Below are 18,980 nucleotides of genomic sequence, written 5' to 3' on the forward strand. Positions count from 1 at the left end.
ACAATAGGGGTTGATCAGTAGTTATATAAATCTACCAATCCTCATGAATCATGGGACTGTAATAGGGGTTGAACATTAGTTCTATAAATCTACCAATCCTCATGAATCATGGGACTGTAATAGGGGTTGAACATTAGTTCTATAAATCTACCAATCCTCATGAATCATGGGACTGTAATAGGGGTTGAACAGTAGTCCTATAAATCTACCAATCCTCATGAATCATGGGACTGTAATAGGGGTTGAACATTAGTTCTATAAATCTACCAATCCTCATGAATCATGGGACTGTAATAGGGGTTGAACAGTAGTCCTATAAATCTACCAATCCTCATGAATCATGGGACTGTAATAGGGGTTGAACAGTCGTCCTATAAATCTACCAATCCTCATGAATCATGGGACTGTAATAGGGGTTGAACATTAGTTCTATAAATCTACCAATCCTCATGAATCATGGGACTGTAATAGGGGTTGAACAGTAGTTCTATAAATCTACCAATCCTCATGAATCATGGGACTGTAATAGGGGTTGAACAGTAGTCCTATAAATCTACCAATCCTCATGAATCATGGGACTGTAATAGGGGTTGAACATTAGTTCTATAAATCTACCAATCCTCATGAATCATGGGACTGTAATAGGGGTTGAACAGTAGTCCTATAAATTTACCAATCCTCATGAATCATGGGACTGTAATAGGGGTTGAACAGTCGTCCTATAAATCTACCAATCCTCATGAATCATGGGACTGTAATAGGGGTTGAACATTAGTTCTATAAATCTACCAATCCTCATGAATCATGGGACTGTAATAGGGGTTGAACAGTAGTCCTATAAATCTACCAATCCTCATGAATCATGGGACTGTAATAGGGGTTGAACAGAAGTCACTAAAGTGACAGTTATAAATGTGAGGAAACACTAATGTGACAGTTATAAATGTAAGGAAACACTAAAGTGACAGTTATAAATGTAAGGAAACACTAAAGTGACAGTTATAAATGTGAGGAAACTAACACTAAAGTGACAGTTATAAATGTGAGGAAACACTAATGTGACAGTTATAAATGTAAGGAAACACTAAAGTGACAGTTATAAATGTGAGGAAACTAACACTAAAGTGACAGTTATAAATGTAAGGAAACACTAAAGTGACAGTTATAAATATAAGGAAACACTAAAGTGACAGTTATAAATGTAAGGAAACTAACACTAATGTGACAATTATAAATGTAAGGAAACACTAAAGTGACAGTTATAAATATAAGGAAACTCTAAAGTGACAGTTATAAATGTAAGGAAACACTAAAGTGACAGTTATAAATATAAGGAAACTCTAAAGTGACAGTTATAAATGTAAGGAAACACTAAAGTGACAGTTATAAATATAAGTAAACTCTAAAGTGACAGTTATAAATGTAAGGAAACTAACACTAATGTGACAGTTATAAATGTAAGGAAACACTAAAGTGACAGTTATAAATATAAGGAAACTCTAAAGTGACAGTTATAAATGTGAGGAAACTAACACTAATGTGACAGTTATAAATGTAAGGAAACACTAAAGTGACAGTTATAAATATAAGGAAACTCTAAAGTGACAGTTATAAATGTGAGGAAACTAACACTAAAGTGACAGTTATAAATGTGAGGAAACACTAAAGTGACAGTTATAAATGTAAGGAAACTAACACTAATGTGACAATTATAAATATAAGGAAACACTAAAGTGACAGTTATAAATATAAGGAAACACTAAAGTGACAGTTATAAATGTAAGGAAACACTAAAGTGACAGTTATAAATGTAAGGAAACTAACACTAAAGTGACAATTATAAATATAAGGAAACACTAAAGTGACAGTTATAAATATAAGGAAACACTAAAGTGACAGTTATAAATATAAGGAAACACTAAAGTGACAGTTATAAATGTAAGGAAACACTAATGTGACAGTTATAAATGTAAGGAAACTAACACTAATGTGACAATTATAAATGTAAGGAGACACTAATGTGACAGTTATAAATGTAAGGAAACACTGAAGTGACAGTTATAAATATAAGGAAACTCTAAAGTGACAGTTATAAATGTAAGGAAACACTAAAGTGACAGTTATAAATATAAGGAAACACTAAAGTGACAGTTATAAATGTGAGGAAACTCTAAAGTGACAGTTATAAATGTATGTAAACACTAAAGTGACACTTATAAATATAAGGAAACACTAAAGTGACAGTTATAACTGTGAGGAAACTAACACTAAAGTGACAGTTATAAATGTGAGGAAACTAACACTAAAGTGACAGTTATAAATGTGAGGAAACTAACACTAAAGTGACAGTTATAAATGTGAGGAAACTAACACTAAAGTGACAGTTATAAATGTGAGGAAACTAACACTAAAGTGACAGTTATAAATGTGAGGAAACTAACACTAAAGTGACAGTTGTAAATGTGAGGAAACTAACACTAAAGTGACAGTTATAAATGTGAGGAAACTAACACTAAAGTGACAGTTATAAATGTGAGGAAACACTAAAGTGACAGTTATAAATGTGAGGAAACTAACACTAATGTGACAGTTATAAATGTGAGAAACTAACACTAATGTGACAGTTATAAATGTGAGGAAACACTAAAGTGACAGTTATAAATGTAAGGAAACACTAATGTGACAGTTATAAATGTAAGGAAACACTAAAGTGACAGTTATAAATGTAAGGAAACACTAAAATGACAGTTATAAATGTGAGGAAACACTAAAGTGACAGTTACAAATGTAAGGAAACACTGAAGTGACAGTTATAAATGTAAGGAAACACTGAAGTGACAGTTATAAATGTAAGGAAACACTAATGTGACAGTTATAAATGTAAGGAAACACTAATGTGACAGTTATAAATGTAAGGAAACTAACACTAATGTGACAATTATAAATGTAAGGAGACACTAATGTGACAGTTATAAATGTAAGGAAACACTGAAGTGACAGTTATAAATATAAGGAAACTCTAAAGTGACAGTTATAAATGTGAGGATTTTAACTCTAAAGTGACAGTTATAAATGTATGTAAACACTAAAGTGACAGTTATAACTGTGAGGAAACACTAAAGTGACAGTTATAAATGTGAGGAAACTAACACTAAAGTGACAGTTATAAATGTGGGGAAACACTAAAGTGACAGTGATAAATGTGAGGAAACTAACACTAAAGTGGCAGTTATAAATGTGAGGAAACTAACACTAAAGTGACAGTTATAAATCTGAGGAAACTAACACTAAAGTGACAGTTGTAAATGTGAGGAAACTAACACTAAAGTGACAGTTATAAATGTGAGGAAACACTAAAGTGACAGTTATAAATGTGAGGAAACACTAAAGTGACAGTTATAAATGTGAGGAAACTAACACTAATGTGACAGTTATAAATGTGAGGAAACTAACACTAATGTGACAGTTATAAATGTGAGGAAACACTAAAGTGACAATTATAAATGTGAGGAAACTAACACTAAATTGACAGTTATAAATGTGAGGAAACACTAAAGTGACAGTTATAAATGTGAGGAAACACTAAAGTGACAGTTATAAATGTGAGGAAACACTAAAGTGACAGTTATAAATGTAAGGAAACACTAATGTGACAGTTATAAATGTAAGGAAACACTAAAGTGACAGTTATAAATGTGAGGAAACACTAAAGTGACAGTTATAAATATAAGGAAACACTAAAGTGACAGTTATAAATGTAAGGAAACACTAAAGTGACAGTTATAAATGTAAGGAAACACTGAAGTGACAGTTATAAATGTAAGGAAACACTGATGTGACAGTTATAAATGTAAGGAAACACTAATGTGACAGTTATAAATGTAAGGAAACACTGATGTGACAGTTATAAATGTAAGGAAACACTAAAGTGACAGTTATAATAATATATAATAATATAATAATAATATAATAATATAAATAATATAATAATATAATAATATAATAATAATAATATAATAATAATAATAATATAATAATATATAATAATAATATAATAATAATAATAATAATATAATAATATAATAATATATAATATATAATAATAATAATAATATAATAATAATAATATATAGAGTATACAGTTATAAATGTAAGGAAACACTGAAGTGACAGTTATAAATGTAAGGAAACACTGATGTGACAGTTATAAATGTAAGGAAACACTAAAGTGACAGTTATAAATGTAAGGAAACACTGATGTGACAGTTATAAATGTAAGGAAACACTGAAGTGACAGTTATAAATGTAAGGAGACACTAATGTGACAGTTATAAATGTAAGGAAACACTGAAGTGACAGTTATAAATATAAGGAAACTCTAAAGTGACAGTTATAAATGTAAGGAAACACTAAAGTGACAGTTATAAATATAAGGAAACACTAAAGTGACAGTTATAACTGTGAGGAAACTAACACTAAAGTGACAGTTATAAATGTGAGGAAACTAACACTAAAGTGACAGTTATAAATGTGGGGAAACTAACACTAAAGTGACAGTTGTAAATGTGAGGAAACTAACACTAAAGTGACAGTTATAAATGTGAGGAAACACTAAAGTGACAGTTATAAATGTGAGGAAACACTAAAGTGACAGTTATAAATGTGAGGAAACTAACACTAATGTGACAGTTATAAATGTGAGGAAACTAACACTAATGTGACAGTTATAAATGTCAGGAAACACTAAAGTGACAGTTATAAATGTGAGGAAACACTAAAGTGACAGTTATAAATGTGAGGAAACACTAAAGTGACAGTTATAAATGTAAGGAAACACTAATGTGACAGTTATAAATGTAAGGAAACACTAAAGTGACAGTTATAAATGTAAGGAAACACTAAAATGACAGTTATAAATGTGAGGAAACACTAAAGTGACAGTTACAAATGTAAGGAAACACTGAAGTGACAGTTATAAATATAAGGAAACACTAAAGTGACAGTTATAAATGTAAGGAAACACTAATGTGACAGTTATAAATGTAAGGAAACACTAATGTGACAATTATAAATGTAAGGAGACACTAAAGTGACAGTTATAAATGTAAGGAAACACTGATGTGACAGTTATAAATGTAAGGAAACACTGAAGTGACAGTTATAAATGTAAGGAAACACTGATGTGACAGTTATAAATGTAAAGAAACACTGAAGTGACAGTTATAAATGTAAAGAAACACTGATGTGACAGTTATAAATGTGAGGAAACACTAAAGTGACAGTTACAAATGTAAGGAAACACTGAAGTGACAGTTATAAATGTAAGGAAACACTGAAGTGACAGTTATAAATGTAAGGAAACACTGAAGTGACAGTTATAAATGTAAGGAAACACTGATGTGACAGTTATAAATGTAAGGAAACACTAATGTGACAGTTATAAATATAAGGAAACACTGAAGTGACAGTTATAAATGTAAGGAAACACTAAAATGACAGTTATAAATCTGAGGAAACACTAAAGTGACAGTTATAAATGTAAGGAAACACTGAAGTGACAGTTATAAATGTGAGGAAACACTAAAGTGACAGTTATAAATGTAAGGAAACACTGAAGTGACAGTTATAAATGTAAGGAAACACTGATGTGACAGTTATAAATGTAAGGAAACACTGAAGTGACAGTTATAAATGTAAGGAAACACTGATGTGACAGTTATAAATGTAAAGAAACACTGAAGTGACAGTTATAAATGTAAAGAAACACTGATGTGACAGTTATAAATGTAAAGAAACACTGAAGTGACAGTTATAAATGTAAGGAAACACTGAAGTGACAGTTATAAATGTAAGGAAACACTGATGTGACAGTTATAAATGTAAGGAAACACTGATGTGACAGTTATAAATGTAAAGAAACACTGAAGTGACAGTTATAAATGTAAGGAAACACTGAAGTGACAGTTATAAATGTAAGGAAACACTGAAGTGACAGTTATAAATGTAAGGAAACACTGATGTGACAGTTATAAATGTAAAGAAACACTGAAGTGACAGTTATAAATGTAAGGAAACACTGATGTGACAGTTATAAATGTAAGGAAACACTAATGTGACAGTTATAAATATAAGGAAACACTGAAGTGACAGTTATAAATGTAAGGAAACACTAAAATGACAGTTATAAATCTGAGGAAACACTAAAGTGACAGTTATAAATGTAAGGAAACACTGAAGTGACAGTTATAAATGTAAGGAAACACTAAGGTAAAAGGAGGTAAAAACGACCCTGTTGTAGAAGAGGTTCATTTGTTTTACGTGTGTTCAGTGGTGAATTTATAACCCTGAGGAGACACCTGTATTTGTAGTATTAGCAAACATTATTATGAATCGTAGATGAACTGCAGCACATGTAGACTTAATGTACAAGCTGAAACAAGATAAGGATACAGGTACGATACAGGTAAGTTACAGGTACGATACAGGGACGATACAGGGACGTTACAGGTACGATACAGGGACGATACAGGTACGTTACAGGTACGATACAGGGATGATACAGGGACGTTACAGGTACGATACAGGGACGATACAGGTACGTTACAGGTACGATACAGGGATGATACAGGGACGTTACAGGTACGATACAGGGACGATACAGGTACGTTACAGGTACGATACAGGGATGATACAGGGACGTTACAGGTACGATACAGGGACGATACAGGTACGTTACAGGTACGATACAGGGACGATACAGGTACGTTACAGGTACAATACAGGTACGTTAAAGGTACGATACAGGTACGTTACAGGTACGATACAGGGATGATACAGGGACGTTACAGGGACGATACAGGTACGTTACAGGTACAATACAGGTACGATACAGGTACGTTACAGGTACGATACAGGTACGTTACAGGTACGATACAGGGACGATACAGGTACGTTACAGGTACGATACAGGGACGATACAGGTACGTTACAGGTACGATACAGGTACGTTACAGGTACGTTACAGGTACGATACAGGTACGTTACAGGTACGTTACAGGTACGTTACAGGTACGTTACAAATGAAGAAAAAAAAGTTGACAAGTAAAATAATGATTTGAAAGTCAGAGATATTGTCCTTTCGTGTACATTTATTACAATCGAAACAAAGTGTTCCATGCCAGGGAGAAGCTGTTCCTGACTTAACCAATGACAGAAAAGCCAAAGTTGGTGATTTGCTGCCACCTGCAGTTTATAGAAAGTTCTCTCAAGTATAATTCATTGGCTGATCCTTCCTGATGACCTGAGTGGAATCATGTGATCCTTAACCACAGGAGGTTGGTGGCGCCTTAATTGGGGAGGACTGGTTCGTGGTAATGGCTGGAGTGGAATCAGTGGAATGGTATCAAACACATCAAACACATGGTTTCCATGGTTTCCAGGTGTTTGATGCCGTTCCATTTGCTCCGTTCCAGACATTATTATGAGCCGTCCTCCCCTTCTCCTCAGCAGCCTCCACTGTCCTTAACCCATAGGATGTCCCACCCAGTTGACTACTTAAAAATGGTGGAAGTCAATGGCAATGTCCATGCAACAAAAAAGAAACTGGGTTATTTCTAAACACTGATGACTGTCCATTTCTATGGTTCAGGCTCATTGCTCCAGCTCATAGCGGTTGATGTTCTCCAGTTTGCGCCTGAGCTCCTTGAAGTCCGGTCTGTCTGCAGGGTTGTCACTCCAACAGGCCAACATGAGTTTGTAGAGTAAGTTCGGACATTTCTCTGGGGCTGGCATCCTGTAGCCAGCGATGATCTGACGGTATACCTCGTTGTTGTTGTAGCCTGGATTACAGAGCAAGGGCCATACGATCGATCAATCAATCAATCAATCAATCAATCACATTTATTTCTTGAGCCCTTTTTACATCACTAGTTGTCAAAAAAGTGGTATAACAGTAACCCAGGCCTAATCGGAATCACCTTAATTCACCAAATACATGTACAGGAATTTGACTCTGTGAAATGGTGCTGCCACAATAAGCAGGATATACAGAGAGACAATAAACAGGATGTGCAGAGAGACGATAAACAGGATGTGCAGAGTGACGATAAACAAGATATGCAGAGACAATAAACAGAATATGCAGAGAGACGATAAACAGGATATACAGAGAGACAATAAACAAGATATACAGAGACCATAAACAGGATATACAGAGAGGCCATAAACAGGATATGCAGACAGACAATAAACAGGATATGCAGAGAGACAATAAACAGGATATACAGAGAGAAAATAAACAGGATATGCAGAGAGACAATAAACAGGATATGCAGAGAGACGATAAACAGGATATACAGAGAGACCATAAACAGGATATACAGAGAGACGATAAACAGGATATACAGAGAGACGATAAACAGGATATACAGAGAGACGATAAACAGGATATACAGAGAGACGATAAACAGGATATACAGAGAGACGATAAACAGGATATACAGAGTGACGATAAACAGGATATACAGAGAGACGATAAACAGGATATACAGAGAGACGATAAACAGGATATACAGAGAGACGATAAACAGGATATACAGACAACACAGGTAGAAGCTGAGAGAACACAAATCCACATGAGGTACAGCGCATTAGGAAGTGTGTTCAGACCCCTTCCCTTTTTCCATTTTGTTTTCCATTACATCTTTATTCTGAAATGGATCGAACAAATAAAACATCCTCATCAATCTACACAAAATACCCCATCATGCCAAAGCAAAAACAGGTCATTTAGAAATTTTTGCAAATGTTTTAAAAATAAAAACTGAAATACCTTATTTAAGTAAGTATTCAGAACCTTTGCTATGAAACACGAAATTGAGCTCATCCTGTTTCCATTGATCATCCTTGAGATGTTTTTACAACTTGATTGGAGTCCACCTGTGGTAAATTCTATTGATTGGACATGATTTGGAAAGGGATACACCTGTCTATATAAGGTCCCACAGTTGACAGAGCATGTCAGAGCAAAAACCAAGCCATGAGGTCGAAGGAATTGTCTGTAGAGCGCCGAGACATGACTGCGCCGAGGCACAGATCTGGGGAAAGGTACCTAAAACATTCTGCAGCAATGAAGGTCTCCAAGAACACAGTGGCCTCCATCATCCTCCATCATTCTTGTGCCAAGCTTGCAAGAAGACTCGAGGCTGTAATTGCTGCCAAATGTGCTTCAACAAAGTAAAGGGTCTGAATACTTATGTAAATGGAATATATATATATATATATAAATACATATTTTTCTTATACATTTGCAACAAACAAAAAAGTAATAAGGCTGTAACGTAACAAAATGTGGAAAAAGCCAAGGGGTCTGAATACTTTACGAATGCACTGTACACTATGTACACTGTAGAACTACAAGCTTCACTATAAACCCAAAGAGCAAAGCAGAAGCGAGAGCACAATGACCAGGAAACACTCCCTAAAGAAGGAAGAAATTGTAGTCTGTGTTTAGACAGGCAGTCGAATTCTGATCTTTTTTTTCCCACTAATTGGTATTTTGACCAATCAGATTAGCTCTGAAAAAAAAACTGTTGTGAATTAGATCTGATGTCATTCGTCAAAAAATAAGTTTTTGTGGATAAAAGATCAGAATAGATCTTAGCCTGAGGCAATTATCTCTTGGTCTTTAGGCCTACTGTGCATAATACAAGGATTTATACCACACAGCCAGGCAGAGGCTTGGCCTGTATACTGGTTCGATCAGGTGCTTTCAATCCTCTCCTCAGAAACCCTCAGGCTGTTCTATGAATTTAATAGTTTACAGATTTAGCACGTGATTCAACTTATCAACTAATCATCGAGCTCTGGATCAGGTCGATCAGGTGAGCTGGTTCAGGGTTACAACAAAATTGCGAAAACCAACTGGGTTAGGTGAAACATGACATACCTGGGTATGGAATCCCCCCGTAGGTTAATATCTCGTAGAGCAGAACCCCAAAGGACCAGACATCTGACTTGTTGGAGAAACGTCCATGGCTGATGGCCTCCGGGGAACTCCATTTGTAGGGGATTTTTTTGTCCTCAGACACGTAGAAGGGCTCCTGAGGATGGAGACAAACCGAACGAGGATGTAACGATACTGCAAATTATTAATACAAATATATTTGTGGGGGAAGAGAGGAAAACATGTTCTTCGTAAACAGCAAACAAAGTAATGTGGTTTAAAAATATTTGTACAAATTCTGGGTATATTTTAACAATATAAACCATGTTCAATCAAAATAAATTTGCTGGTGCTGAATACAATTACTTCAAACTAAAATGCACTGAGCTTTATTTTCTTGTAAAATGCTTTGGAGAATGTTGTCTATCCCAGTTCTTAATGGTATTCAAATGGAATTGGGAAAACCCAAGGACCAATCATCATGACACAAATGGAATTGGGAAAACCCAAGGACCAATCATCATGCCACAAATGGAATTGGGAAAACCCAAGGACCAATCATCATAACACAAATGGAATTGGGAAAACCCAAGGACCAATCATCATGCCACAAATGGAATTGGGAAAACCCAAGGACCAATCATCATGCCACAAATGGAATTGGGAAAACCCAAGGACCAATCATCATGACACAAATGGAATTGGGAAAACCCAAGGACCAATCATCATAACACAAATGGAATTGGGAAAACCCAAGGACCAATCATCATAACACAAATGGAATTGGGAAAACCCAAGGACCAATCATCATGACACAAATGGAATTGGGAAAACCCAAGGACCAATCATCATAACACAAATGGAATTGGGAAAACCCAAGGACCAATCATCATGACACAAATGGAATTGGGAAAACCCAAGGACCAATCATCATGACACAAATGAGACACACAGACACAAAGGAAACAGATCCCAGAATATATCCTTGCCATGTCCAGGTATAGCTGTATTCTTAGTAGAAAGCTCTCTCTCCTAGTTGTTAACAGTACCAGTTGGGATAGAGAAAACCAAACGTCCACTCAATCACGGCACAAACGCAAACACATACCATCACTCCAGGTTTATCCCTGCTGACCTTGATGACCCTGGCCAGTCCAAGTAATGTCCTAATTGTCACGACTTCCGCAGAAGCTGGCCCCTTCTCCTTGTTCGGCTCCTTGTTCGGGTGGTGTTCGGCTCCTTGTTCTGGTGGTGTTCGGCTCCTTGTTCTGGTGGTGTTCGGCTCCTTGTTCGGGTGGTGTTCGGCTCCTTGTTCGGGTGGGGTGGTGTTTGGGCTCCTTGTTCTGGTGGTGTTCGGCTCCCTTGTTCGGGTGGTGTTTGGCTCCTTGTTCGGGTGGGTGGTGTTCGGCTCCTTGTTCGGGTGGTGTTCGGGGTGGTGCTCCTTGTTCGGGTGGGTGGTGTTCGGCTCCCTTGTTCGGGTGGTGTTCGGCTCCTTGTTCGGGTGGTGTTCGGCTCCTTGTTCGGGTGGTGTTCGGCTCCTTGTTCGGGGGTGGTGTTCGGCTCCTGTTTGGTGTTCGGGTGGTGTTTGGCTCCTTGCTCCTTGTTCGGGTGGGTGGTGTTCGGCTCCTTGTTCGGGTGGTGTTTGGCTCCTTGTTCGGGTGGTGTTCGGCTCCTTGTTCGGGTGGGTGGTGTTCGGGTGGTGTTCGGGTGGGCTCCTTGTTCTTTGTTCGGGTGGGTGGGTGGTGTTCGGCTCCTTGTTCGGGTGGTGTTTGGCTCCTTGTTCGGGTGGTGTTTGGCTCCTTGGGTGGTGTTCAGGTGGTGTTTGGCTCCTTGTTCGGGTGGTGTTTGGCTCCTTGTTCGGGTGGTGTTCGGCTCCTTGTTCGGGTGGTGTTCGGCTCCTTGTTCGGGTGGTGTTTGGCTCCTTGTTCGGGTGGTGTTCGGCGGTCGACGTCGCCAGTTTTCTAGTCACCACCGATTTCCTTTTCCACCATTTAATTTATTGTGTTGTTTTGTCTGTATTACACCTGGTTTCAATCCCCATATCATGTTCCTTATTTAACCCTCTGGCATACATGTCTGTTCTGTCCGTGATTGTTGGTGTCTTAGTGGTTGTTGTAGGTGTTAGTTTGTATGCATTTTCCTATTTGGAATTTTGCTTGTATTTTTCGTTGAGTAAACTCCGTTGTGCTGCTCAAACCTGTGTCCTGCGCCTGACTCCGCTACATCTCTGCACCCAATCGCTGACACTAATGAACGTTCTCTAAAGGTGAAGGGAATGTCTGTTGTTTGCTGGGACCCTCGTAACCTTCATGATTCTGGCCAGTCTGAGTAATGACCTAAATGAACGTTCTCTAAAGGTGAAGGGAATGTCTGTTGTTTGCTGGGACCCTCGTAACCTTCATGATTCTGGCCAGTCCGAGTAATGACCTAAATGAACGTTCTCTAAAGGTGAGGGAATGTCTGTTGTTTGCTGGGACCCTAGTAACCTTCATGATTCTGGCCAGTCCGAGTAATGACCTAAATGAACGTTCTCTAAAGGTGAAGGGAATGTCTGTTGTTTGCTGGGACCCTCGTAACCTTCATGATTCTGGCCAGTCCGAGTAATAACCTAAATGAACGTTTTCTAAAGGTGAGGGAATGTCTGTTGTTTGCTGGGACCCTAGTAACCTTCATGATTCTGGCCAGTCCAAAGTCAGCCACCTTGCAGGTGTAGTTCTTCAGTTATTAGAACCTACCTTGTCAGTCGTTGCATCCCTCAGGCTGGCGAGAGACGCTACGATACCATCCTATGTTACATGAGTCTGTTCACTAACGATTAGACCAACCTTGATGATCCTGGCCAGTCCGAAGTCGGCCACCTTGCAGATGTAGTTCTCTCCCACCAGGACGTTTCGGGCCGCCAGGTCTCTATGGATACTGTTCTGCTCCTCCAGATACGCCATCCCATCAGCCACCTGGGCTGCCATGTCCGCCAAAGACACCAGGTCCAGTTGAGAACCCTCTGAACCTGGAGAGAGAGACTGATTGGTCAGAACTATGGACCTCTAGTAAAGATTATCTTATCATGTGGCTGTACATTACACTTGTATTACATGTTTAAGCAGATACTCCGTTAAAATACTTTAGTTTTGACTGTTGAGAAAACAAATTATATTTGAAGCCACTTTCAAAAATGTCTATCAGAAAGATCATTGTATGTACAGTACGGCCTGTTTCCGAGTCATAGAGACATATTGGAGTGTGTTGGAGGACTGGCTAGAGGCCTGGCTGGAGGACTGGCTAGAGGACTGGCTGGAGGACTGGCTGGAGGACTGATTGGAGGACTGGCTAGAGGACTGGCTAGAGGACTGGCTAGAGGACTGGCTAGAGGACTGGTTAGATGACTGGCTAGAGGACTGGCTGGAGGACTGATTGAAATACTGGCTAGAGGACTGGCTAGAGGACTGATTGAAATACTGGCTAGAGGACTGGCTAGAGGACTGATTAAAATACTGGCTAGAGGACTGGCTAGAGGACTGATTGAAATACTGGCCAGAGGACTGGCTAGAGGACTGATTGAAATACTGGCAAGAGGACTGGCTAGAGGACTGATTAAAATACTGGCTAGAGGACTGGCTAGAGGACTGATTAAAATACTGGCAAGAGGACTGGCTAGAGGACTGATTAAAATACTGGCTAGAGGACTGGCTAGAGGACTGGTTAGATGACTGGCTAGAGGACTGATTGAAATACTGGCTAGAGGACTGGCTAGACGACTGGCTGGAGGACTGGCTGGAGGACTGATTGGAGGACTGATTGGAGGATTGATTGGAGGACTGGCTAGAGGACTGGCTGGAGGACTGATTAGAGGACTGGCTAGAGGACTGGCTGGAGGACTGGCAAGAGGACTGGCTGGAGGACTGATTGGAGGACTGGCTAGAGGACTGGCTGGAGGACTGGCTAGAGGACTGGCGCGAGGACTGGCTGGAGGACTGGCTAGAGGACTGGCTGGAGGACTGGCTGGAGGACTGGCTAGAGGACTGGCTGGAGGACTGGCTGGAGGACTGGCTAGAGGACTGGCTGGAGGACTGGCTAGAGGACTGGCTGGAGGACTGGCTGGAGGACTGATTGGAGGACTGGCTAGAGGACTGATTGGAGGACTGATTGGAGGACTGGCTAGAGGACTGGCTGGAGGACTGGCTAGAGGACTGGCTGGAGGACTGGCTAGAGGACTGGGTGGAGGACTGGCTAGAGGACTGGCTGGAGGACTGGCTGGAGGACTGGCTAGAGGACTGGCTGGAGGACTGGCTAGAGGACTGGCTGGAGGACTGATTGGAGGACTGGCTGGAAGACTGATTGGAGGACTGATTGGAGGACTGACTGGAGGACTGGCTAGAGGACTGGCTGGAGGACTGGCAGGAGGACTGTCTAGAGGATTGATTGGAGGACTGGCTGGAGGACTGATTGGAGGACTGGCTAGAGGACTGATTGGAGGACTGATTGGAGGACTGGCTAGAGGACTGGCTGGAGGACTGGCTAGAGGACTGGCTGGAGGACTGGCTAGAGGACTGGGTGGAGGACTGGCTAGAGGACTGGCTGGAGGACTGGCTGGAGGACTGGCTAGAGGACTGGCTGGAGGACTGGCTAGAGGACTGGCTGGAGGACTGATTGGAGGACTGGCTAGAGGACTGGCTGGAGGACTGGCTAGAGGACTGGCTGGAGGACTGATTTGAGGACTGGCTAGAGGACTGGCTGGAGGACTGGCTAGAGGACTGGCTGGAGGACTGGCTGGAGGACTGATTGAAATACTGGCTAGAGGACTGGCTAGAGGACTGGCTAGAGGACTGGCTAGAGGACTGGCTAGAGGACTGGCTGTAGGACTGGCTAGAGGACTGGCTGGAGGACTGATTTGAGGACTGGCTAGAGGACTGGCTGGAGGACTGGCTAGAGGACTGGCTGGAGGACTGATTGAAATACTGGCTAGAGGACTGGCTAGAGGACTGGCTAGAGGACTGGCTAGAGGACTGGCTAGAGGACTGGCTCGAGGACTGGCTAGAAGACTGGCTAGAGGACTGGCTAGAGGACTGGCTCGAGGACTGGCTAGAAGACTGGCTAGAAGACTGGCTGACTAACCTCTGAGGAAGTTCAATAGGTTTCCCTTCTCCATGAGTTCAGTGATGATGTAGTAGGGAGAGGAGGAGGTGCAGACGGCGAACAGGGAGATCAGGTGTCTGTGTCTCAGCTTCTTTAGGATCTGCACCTCACGCTGGAACTCATGGTCATTCAACGAGTCTGAAAATATATGAGGGTAAGGCTGAGGGTAAGGATGAGGGTAAGGATGAGGGTAAGGATGAGGGTAAGGCTGAGGGTAAGGATGAGGGTAAGGCTGAGGGTAAGGATGAGGGTAAGGATGAGGGTAAGGCTGAGGGTAAGGATGAGGGTGGGGGTGGGGATGAGGGTGAGTGTGGGGGTAAGGGTGAGGTTAAGGTTGAGGGTTAGGGTGAGGGTAAGGATGAGGGTGGGGTGAGGGTGAGGGTGAGTGTGGGGTGAGGGTGGGGGTAAGGGTGAGGTTAAGTTTGAGGTTGAGGGTTAGGGTTAGGGTGAGGGTGAGGGTAAGGATGAGGGTGAGTGTGGGGTGAGGGTGAAGGTAAGGGTGAGGTTAAGGTTGAGGGTTAAGGTTAGGGTGAGGGTGAGGGTGAAGGTAAAGGTGAGGGTGAAGGTAAGGGTGGGTGTTTATGTGTGTAAGTGTGTCTTGGGGGATACAGTAGGTGCATCAGTAATGGGTCAGGAACGTAACCAATCACAAACACAGATGGACACGGTACAGGGATAGACACGGTACAGGGATAGACACGGTACGGGATAGGGTGGACATGGTACAGGGGGTGGACATGGTACAGGGGTGGACATGGTACGGGGATAGACACAGTACGGTACAGGGATGGACACGGTACAGGGATGGACACGGTACAGGGGTGGACATGGTACAGGGGTGGACATGGTACAGGGATAGACACGGTACAGGGGTACACAGGGGACAGGGATGGACACGGTACAGGGATGGACACGGTACAGGGATGGACACGGTACAGGGATGGACACGGTACAGGGATGGACACGGTACAGGGGTGGACACGGTACAGGGATGGACACGGTACAGGGATGGACACGGTACAGGGGTGGACACGGTACAGGGGTGGACACGGTACAGGGGTGGACACGGTACAGGGATGGACACGGTACAGGGGTGGACACGGTACAGGGATGGACACAGTACAGGGGTGGACACGGTACAGGGATGGACACGGTACAGGGATGGACACGGTACAGGGATGGACACGGTACAGGGGTGGACACGGTACAGGGATGGACACGGTACAGGGATAGACACGGTACAGGGATGGACACGGTACAGGGATGGACACGGTACAGGGGTGGACACGGTACAGGGATGGACACGGTACAGGGATGGACACGGTACAGGGATGGACACGGTACAGAGATGGACACGGTACAGGGATGGATGGACACAGTACAGGGGTGGACACGGTACGGTACAGGGGTGGACACGGTACAGGGATGGACACACAGGGATGGACACGGTACAGGGTGGACACGGTACAGGGATGGACGGTACAGGGACGGTACAGGGATGGACACGGTACAGGGATAGACACGGTACAGGGATGGACACAGTACAGGGATGGACACGGTACAGGGATGGACACGGTACAGGGATGGACACGGTACAGGGATGGACACGGTACAGGGATGGACACGGTACAGGGGGGATGGACACGGTACAGGGATGGACACGGTACAGGGGATGGACACGGTACAGGGATGGACACGGTACAGGGATGGACACGGTACAGGGATGGACACGGTACAGGGATGGACACGGTACAGGGATGGACACGGTACAGGGATGGACACGGTACGGGGGGTGGACACGGTACAGGGATGGACACGGTACAGGGATGGACACGGTACAGGGATGGACACGGTACAGGGATGGACACGGTACAGGGATGGACACGGTACAGGGATGGACACGGTACAGGGATGGACACGGTACAGGGATAGACACGGTACAGGGATGGACACGGTACAGGGATGGACACGGTACAGGGGTGGACACGGTACAGGGGTGGACACGGTACAGGGATGGACACGGTACAGGGATGGACACGGTACAGGGATAGACACAGGGGTGGACACGGTACAGGGATGGACACGGTACAGGGGTGGACACGGTACAGGGGTGGACACGGTACAGGGATGGACACAGTACAGGGATGGACACGGTACAGGGATAGACACGGTACAGGGATGGACACGGTACAGGGATGGACACGGTACAGGGATAGACACGGTACAGGGGTGGACACGGTACAGGGATGGACACGGTACAGGGGTGGACACGGTACAGGGATAGACACGGTACAGGGGTGGACACGGTACAGGGGTGGATCCCAATCCACTGTAGGATGAGGAAGTCTGGGAGCTATGCATCATGTTAAAACTATTTCAGGGACCTTTTTCGACTGGTCCTGTCCTGTCCTGTCCTGTCCTGTCCTGTAATGTATTGTATGTGCTGTAGCCAACACCTGTATTATAGACTAGTTCACAAGCCATAGTTACATAGTTGTCAATACAATGAAAGAATACACACAGAGAGAGTTGACAGGAAAGTTGACAGGCTGATAACATTCTACCCACAGTCCTGTCCACTGAGCAGTCTCTTACAGTAAGACTGATAACTATAGTCTGTTTTGGTTCAGATGTGTGTATGAGATGTCATCACGCCACCCACAACCCTAAGGCTGGAACGAGAGGCTAAGGTATGTGTGATGTCACACACACACCTCCGACCAGGATTCACATCAGACAGGAAATGCAAAAAATGTTTCTCTGACGATGGGGTTCGCAGAAGAAAAGAATGAGGAAATTCTTGAGACGCACACGCACACGCATGCGCACGCGCACGCACACACACACACACACACACACACACACACACACACACACACACACACACACACACACACACACACACACACACACACACACACACACACACACACACACACACACACAGAGAGAGAGAGAGAAACCTAATCAAATGAGTTTCAGCTGATTAGTAATTTACTTCTGGCACGAAGGAAAAAAACAAATCCATTTGTATTCGTCATAAGTGCCAAATACGACATGTGTAGGTAGATCTTACCGTGGAATGCTTACTTTACAAGCCCTTAAAACCAACAGTGCAGTTTTAAGTAGAAAAAAAAAAAAAAGTTAAAATATTTACTGAAAGTAACACGATAAAATAACAATAACGAGGCTATATATAAGGTTTACCGGTACCGAGTCAATATGCGGGGGAACAGGTTAGTCAAGGTAGTTGAGGTAATATGTACATGTAGGTAGGGGTACCGTGACTATACAGCAGCGTGAAGAAATGGGTGGGTCAATGAAATTGTCCAGGTAGCAATTTGATTAGCTTGGGGGGTAAAAGCTGTTAAGGAGCGTTTTGGACTACCGCTTCTCATGCGGTAGCATGAGGGCATTCCTCTGACACCACCTGATATAGAGGTCCTGGATGGCAGGAAGCTTGGTCCCAGTGATGTACTGGGCCGCTCTCACTACCCTCTGTAGTGCCTTGCGGTCGGAGGTCGAGCAGTTGCCATACCAGGCAGTGATGCAACCCGTCATGAGGCTCTCGATTTTGCAGCTGTAGAACTTTTTGAGGATTTAGGGACCCATGCCAAATCTTTTCAGTCTCCTGAGGGGGAATAGGTTTTGTCGTGCCCTCTTCGCGACTGTCCTGGTGTGCTTGGACCATGTTAGTTTGTTGGTAATGTGGACACCGAGGAACTTGAAGCTCTCAAGCTGCTCCACTGCAGCCCAGTCGATGATAATGGGGGCGTTCTCGGTCCTCCTTTTCCTGTAGTCCCAGATCATCTCCTTTGTTTTGATCATGTTGAGGGAGAGGTTGTTATCCTGGCACCACATGGCCAGGTCTCTGACCTCTTCCCTATAGGCTGTCTCATTGTTA

General features: G+C 42.5%; 1 protein-coding gene and 1 long non-coding RNA gene across 22 annotated transcripts in view; one reads left to right on the top strand and one right to left on the bottom strand.

The window, feature by feature from the left end:
- The first annotated feature begins 6,273 nt into the window (after positions 1 to 6,273).
- On the top strand, positions 6,274 to 7,067 carry LOC127913126 (uncharacterized). 21 transcript variants are annotated; one of them, XR_008084811.1, is made up of 4 exons: positions 6,274 to 6,540; positions 6,574 to 6,595; positions 6,629 to 6,958; positions 7,003 to 7,067. It is a non-coding gene; the product is annotated as an uncharacterized LOC127913126 (long non-coding RNA). The 21 variants fall into 21 exon arrangements; XR_008084805.1 differs by having other exon boundaries at positions 6,275 to 6,606; positions 6,640 to 6,661; positions 6,695 to 6,958; XR_008084806.1 differs by having other exon boundaries at positions 6,275 to 6,595; positions 6,629 to 6,705; positions 6,739 to 6,958.
- Positions 6,958 to 18,980, bottom strand: part of LOC118381636 (protein-tyrosine kinase 6-like) — a 38,994-nt gene continuing 26,971 nt past the window's right edge. The window contains exons 5-8 of the mRNA XM_052484570.1: positions 15,056 to 15,214; positions 12,769 to 12,950; positions 9,947 to 10,100; positions 6,958 to 7,838 (exon numbers count right to left, since the gene is read on the bottom strand). Of these exons, the coding sequence (XP_052340530.1) occupies positions 7,651 to 7,838; positions 9,947 to 10,100; positions 12,769 to 12,950; positions 15,056 to 15,214 (683 nt within the window). The 3' untranslated portion in view covers positions 6,958 to 7,650. The remainder of the gene's footprint in view (positions 7,839 to 9,946; positions 10,101 to 12,768; positions 12,951 to 15,055; positions 15,215 to 18,980) is intronic.

Source organism: Oncorhynchus keta, chromosome 28 (genome assembly GCF_023373465.1).
Source record: "Oncorhynchus keta strain PuntledgeMale-10-30-2019 chromosome 28, Oket_V2, whole genome shotgun sequence".
Taxonomy (NCBI): domain Eukaryota; kingdom Metazoa; phylum Chordata; class Actinopteri; order Salmoniformes; family Salmonidae; genus Oncorhynchus; species Oncorhynchus keta.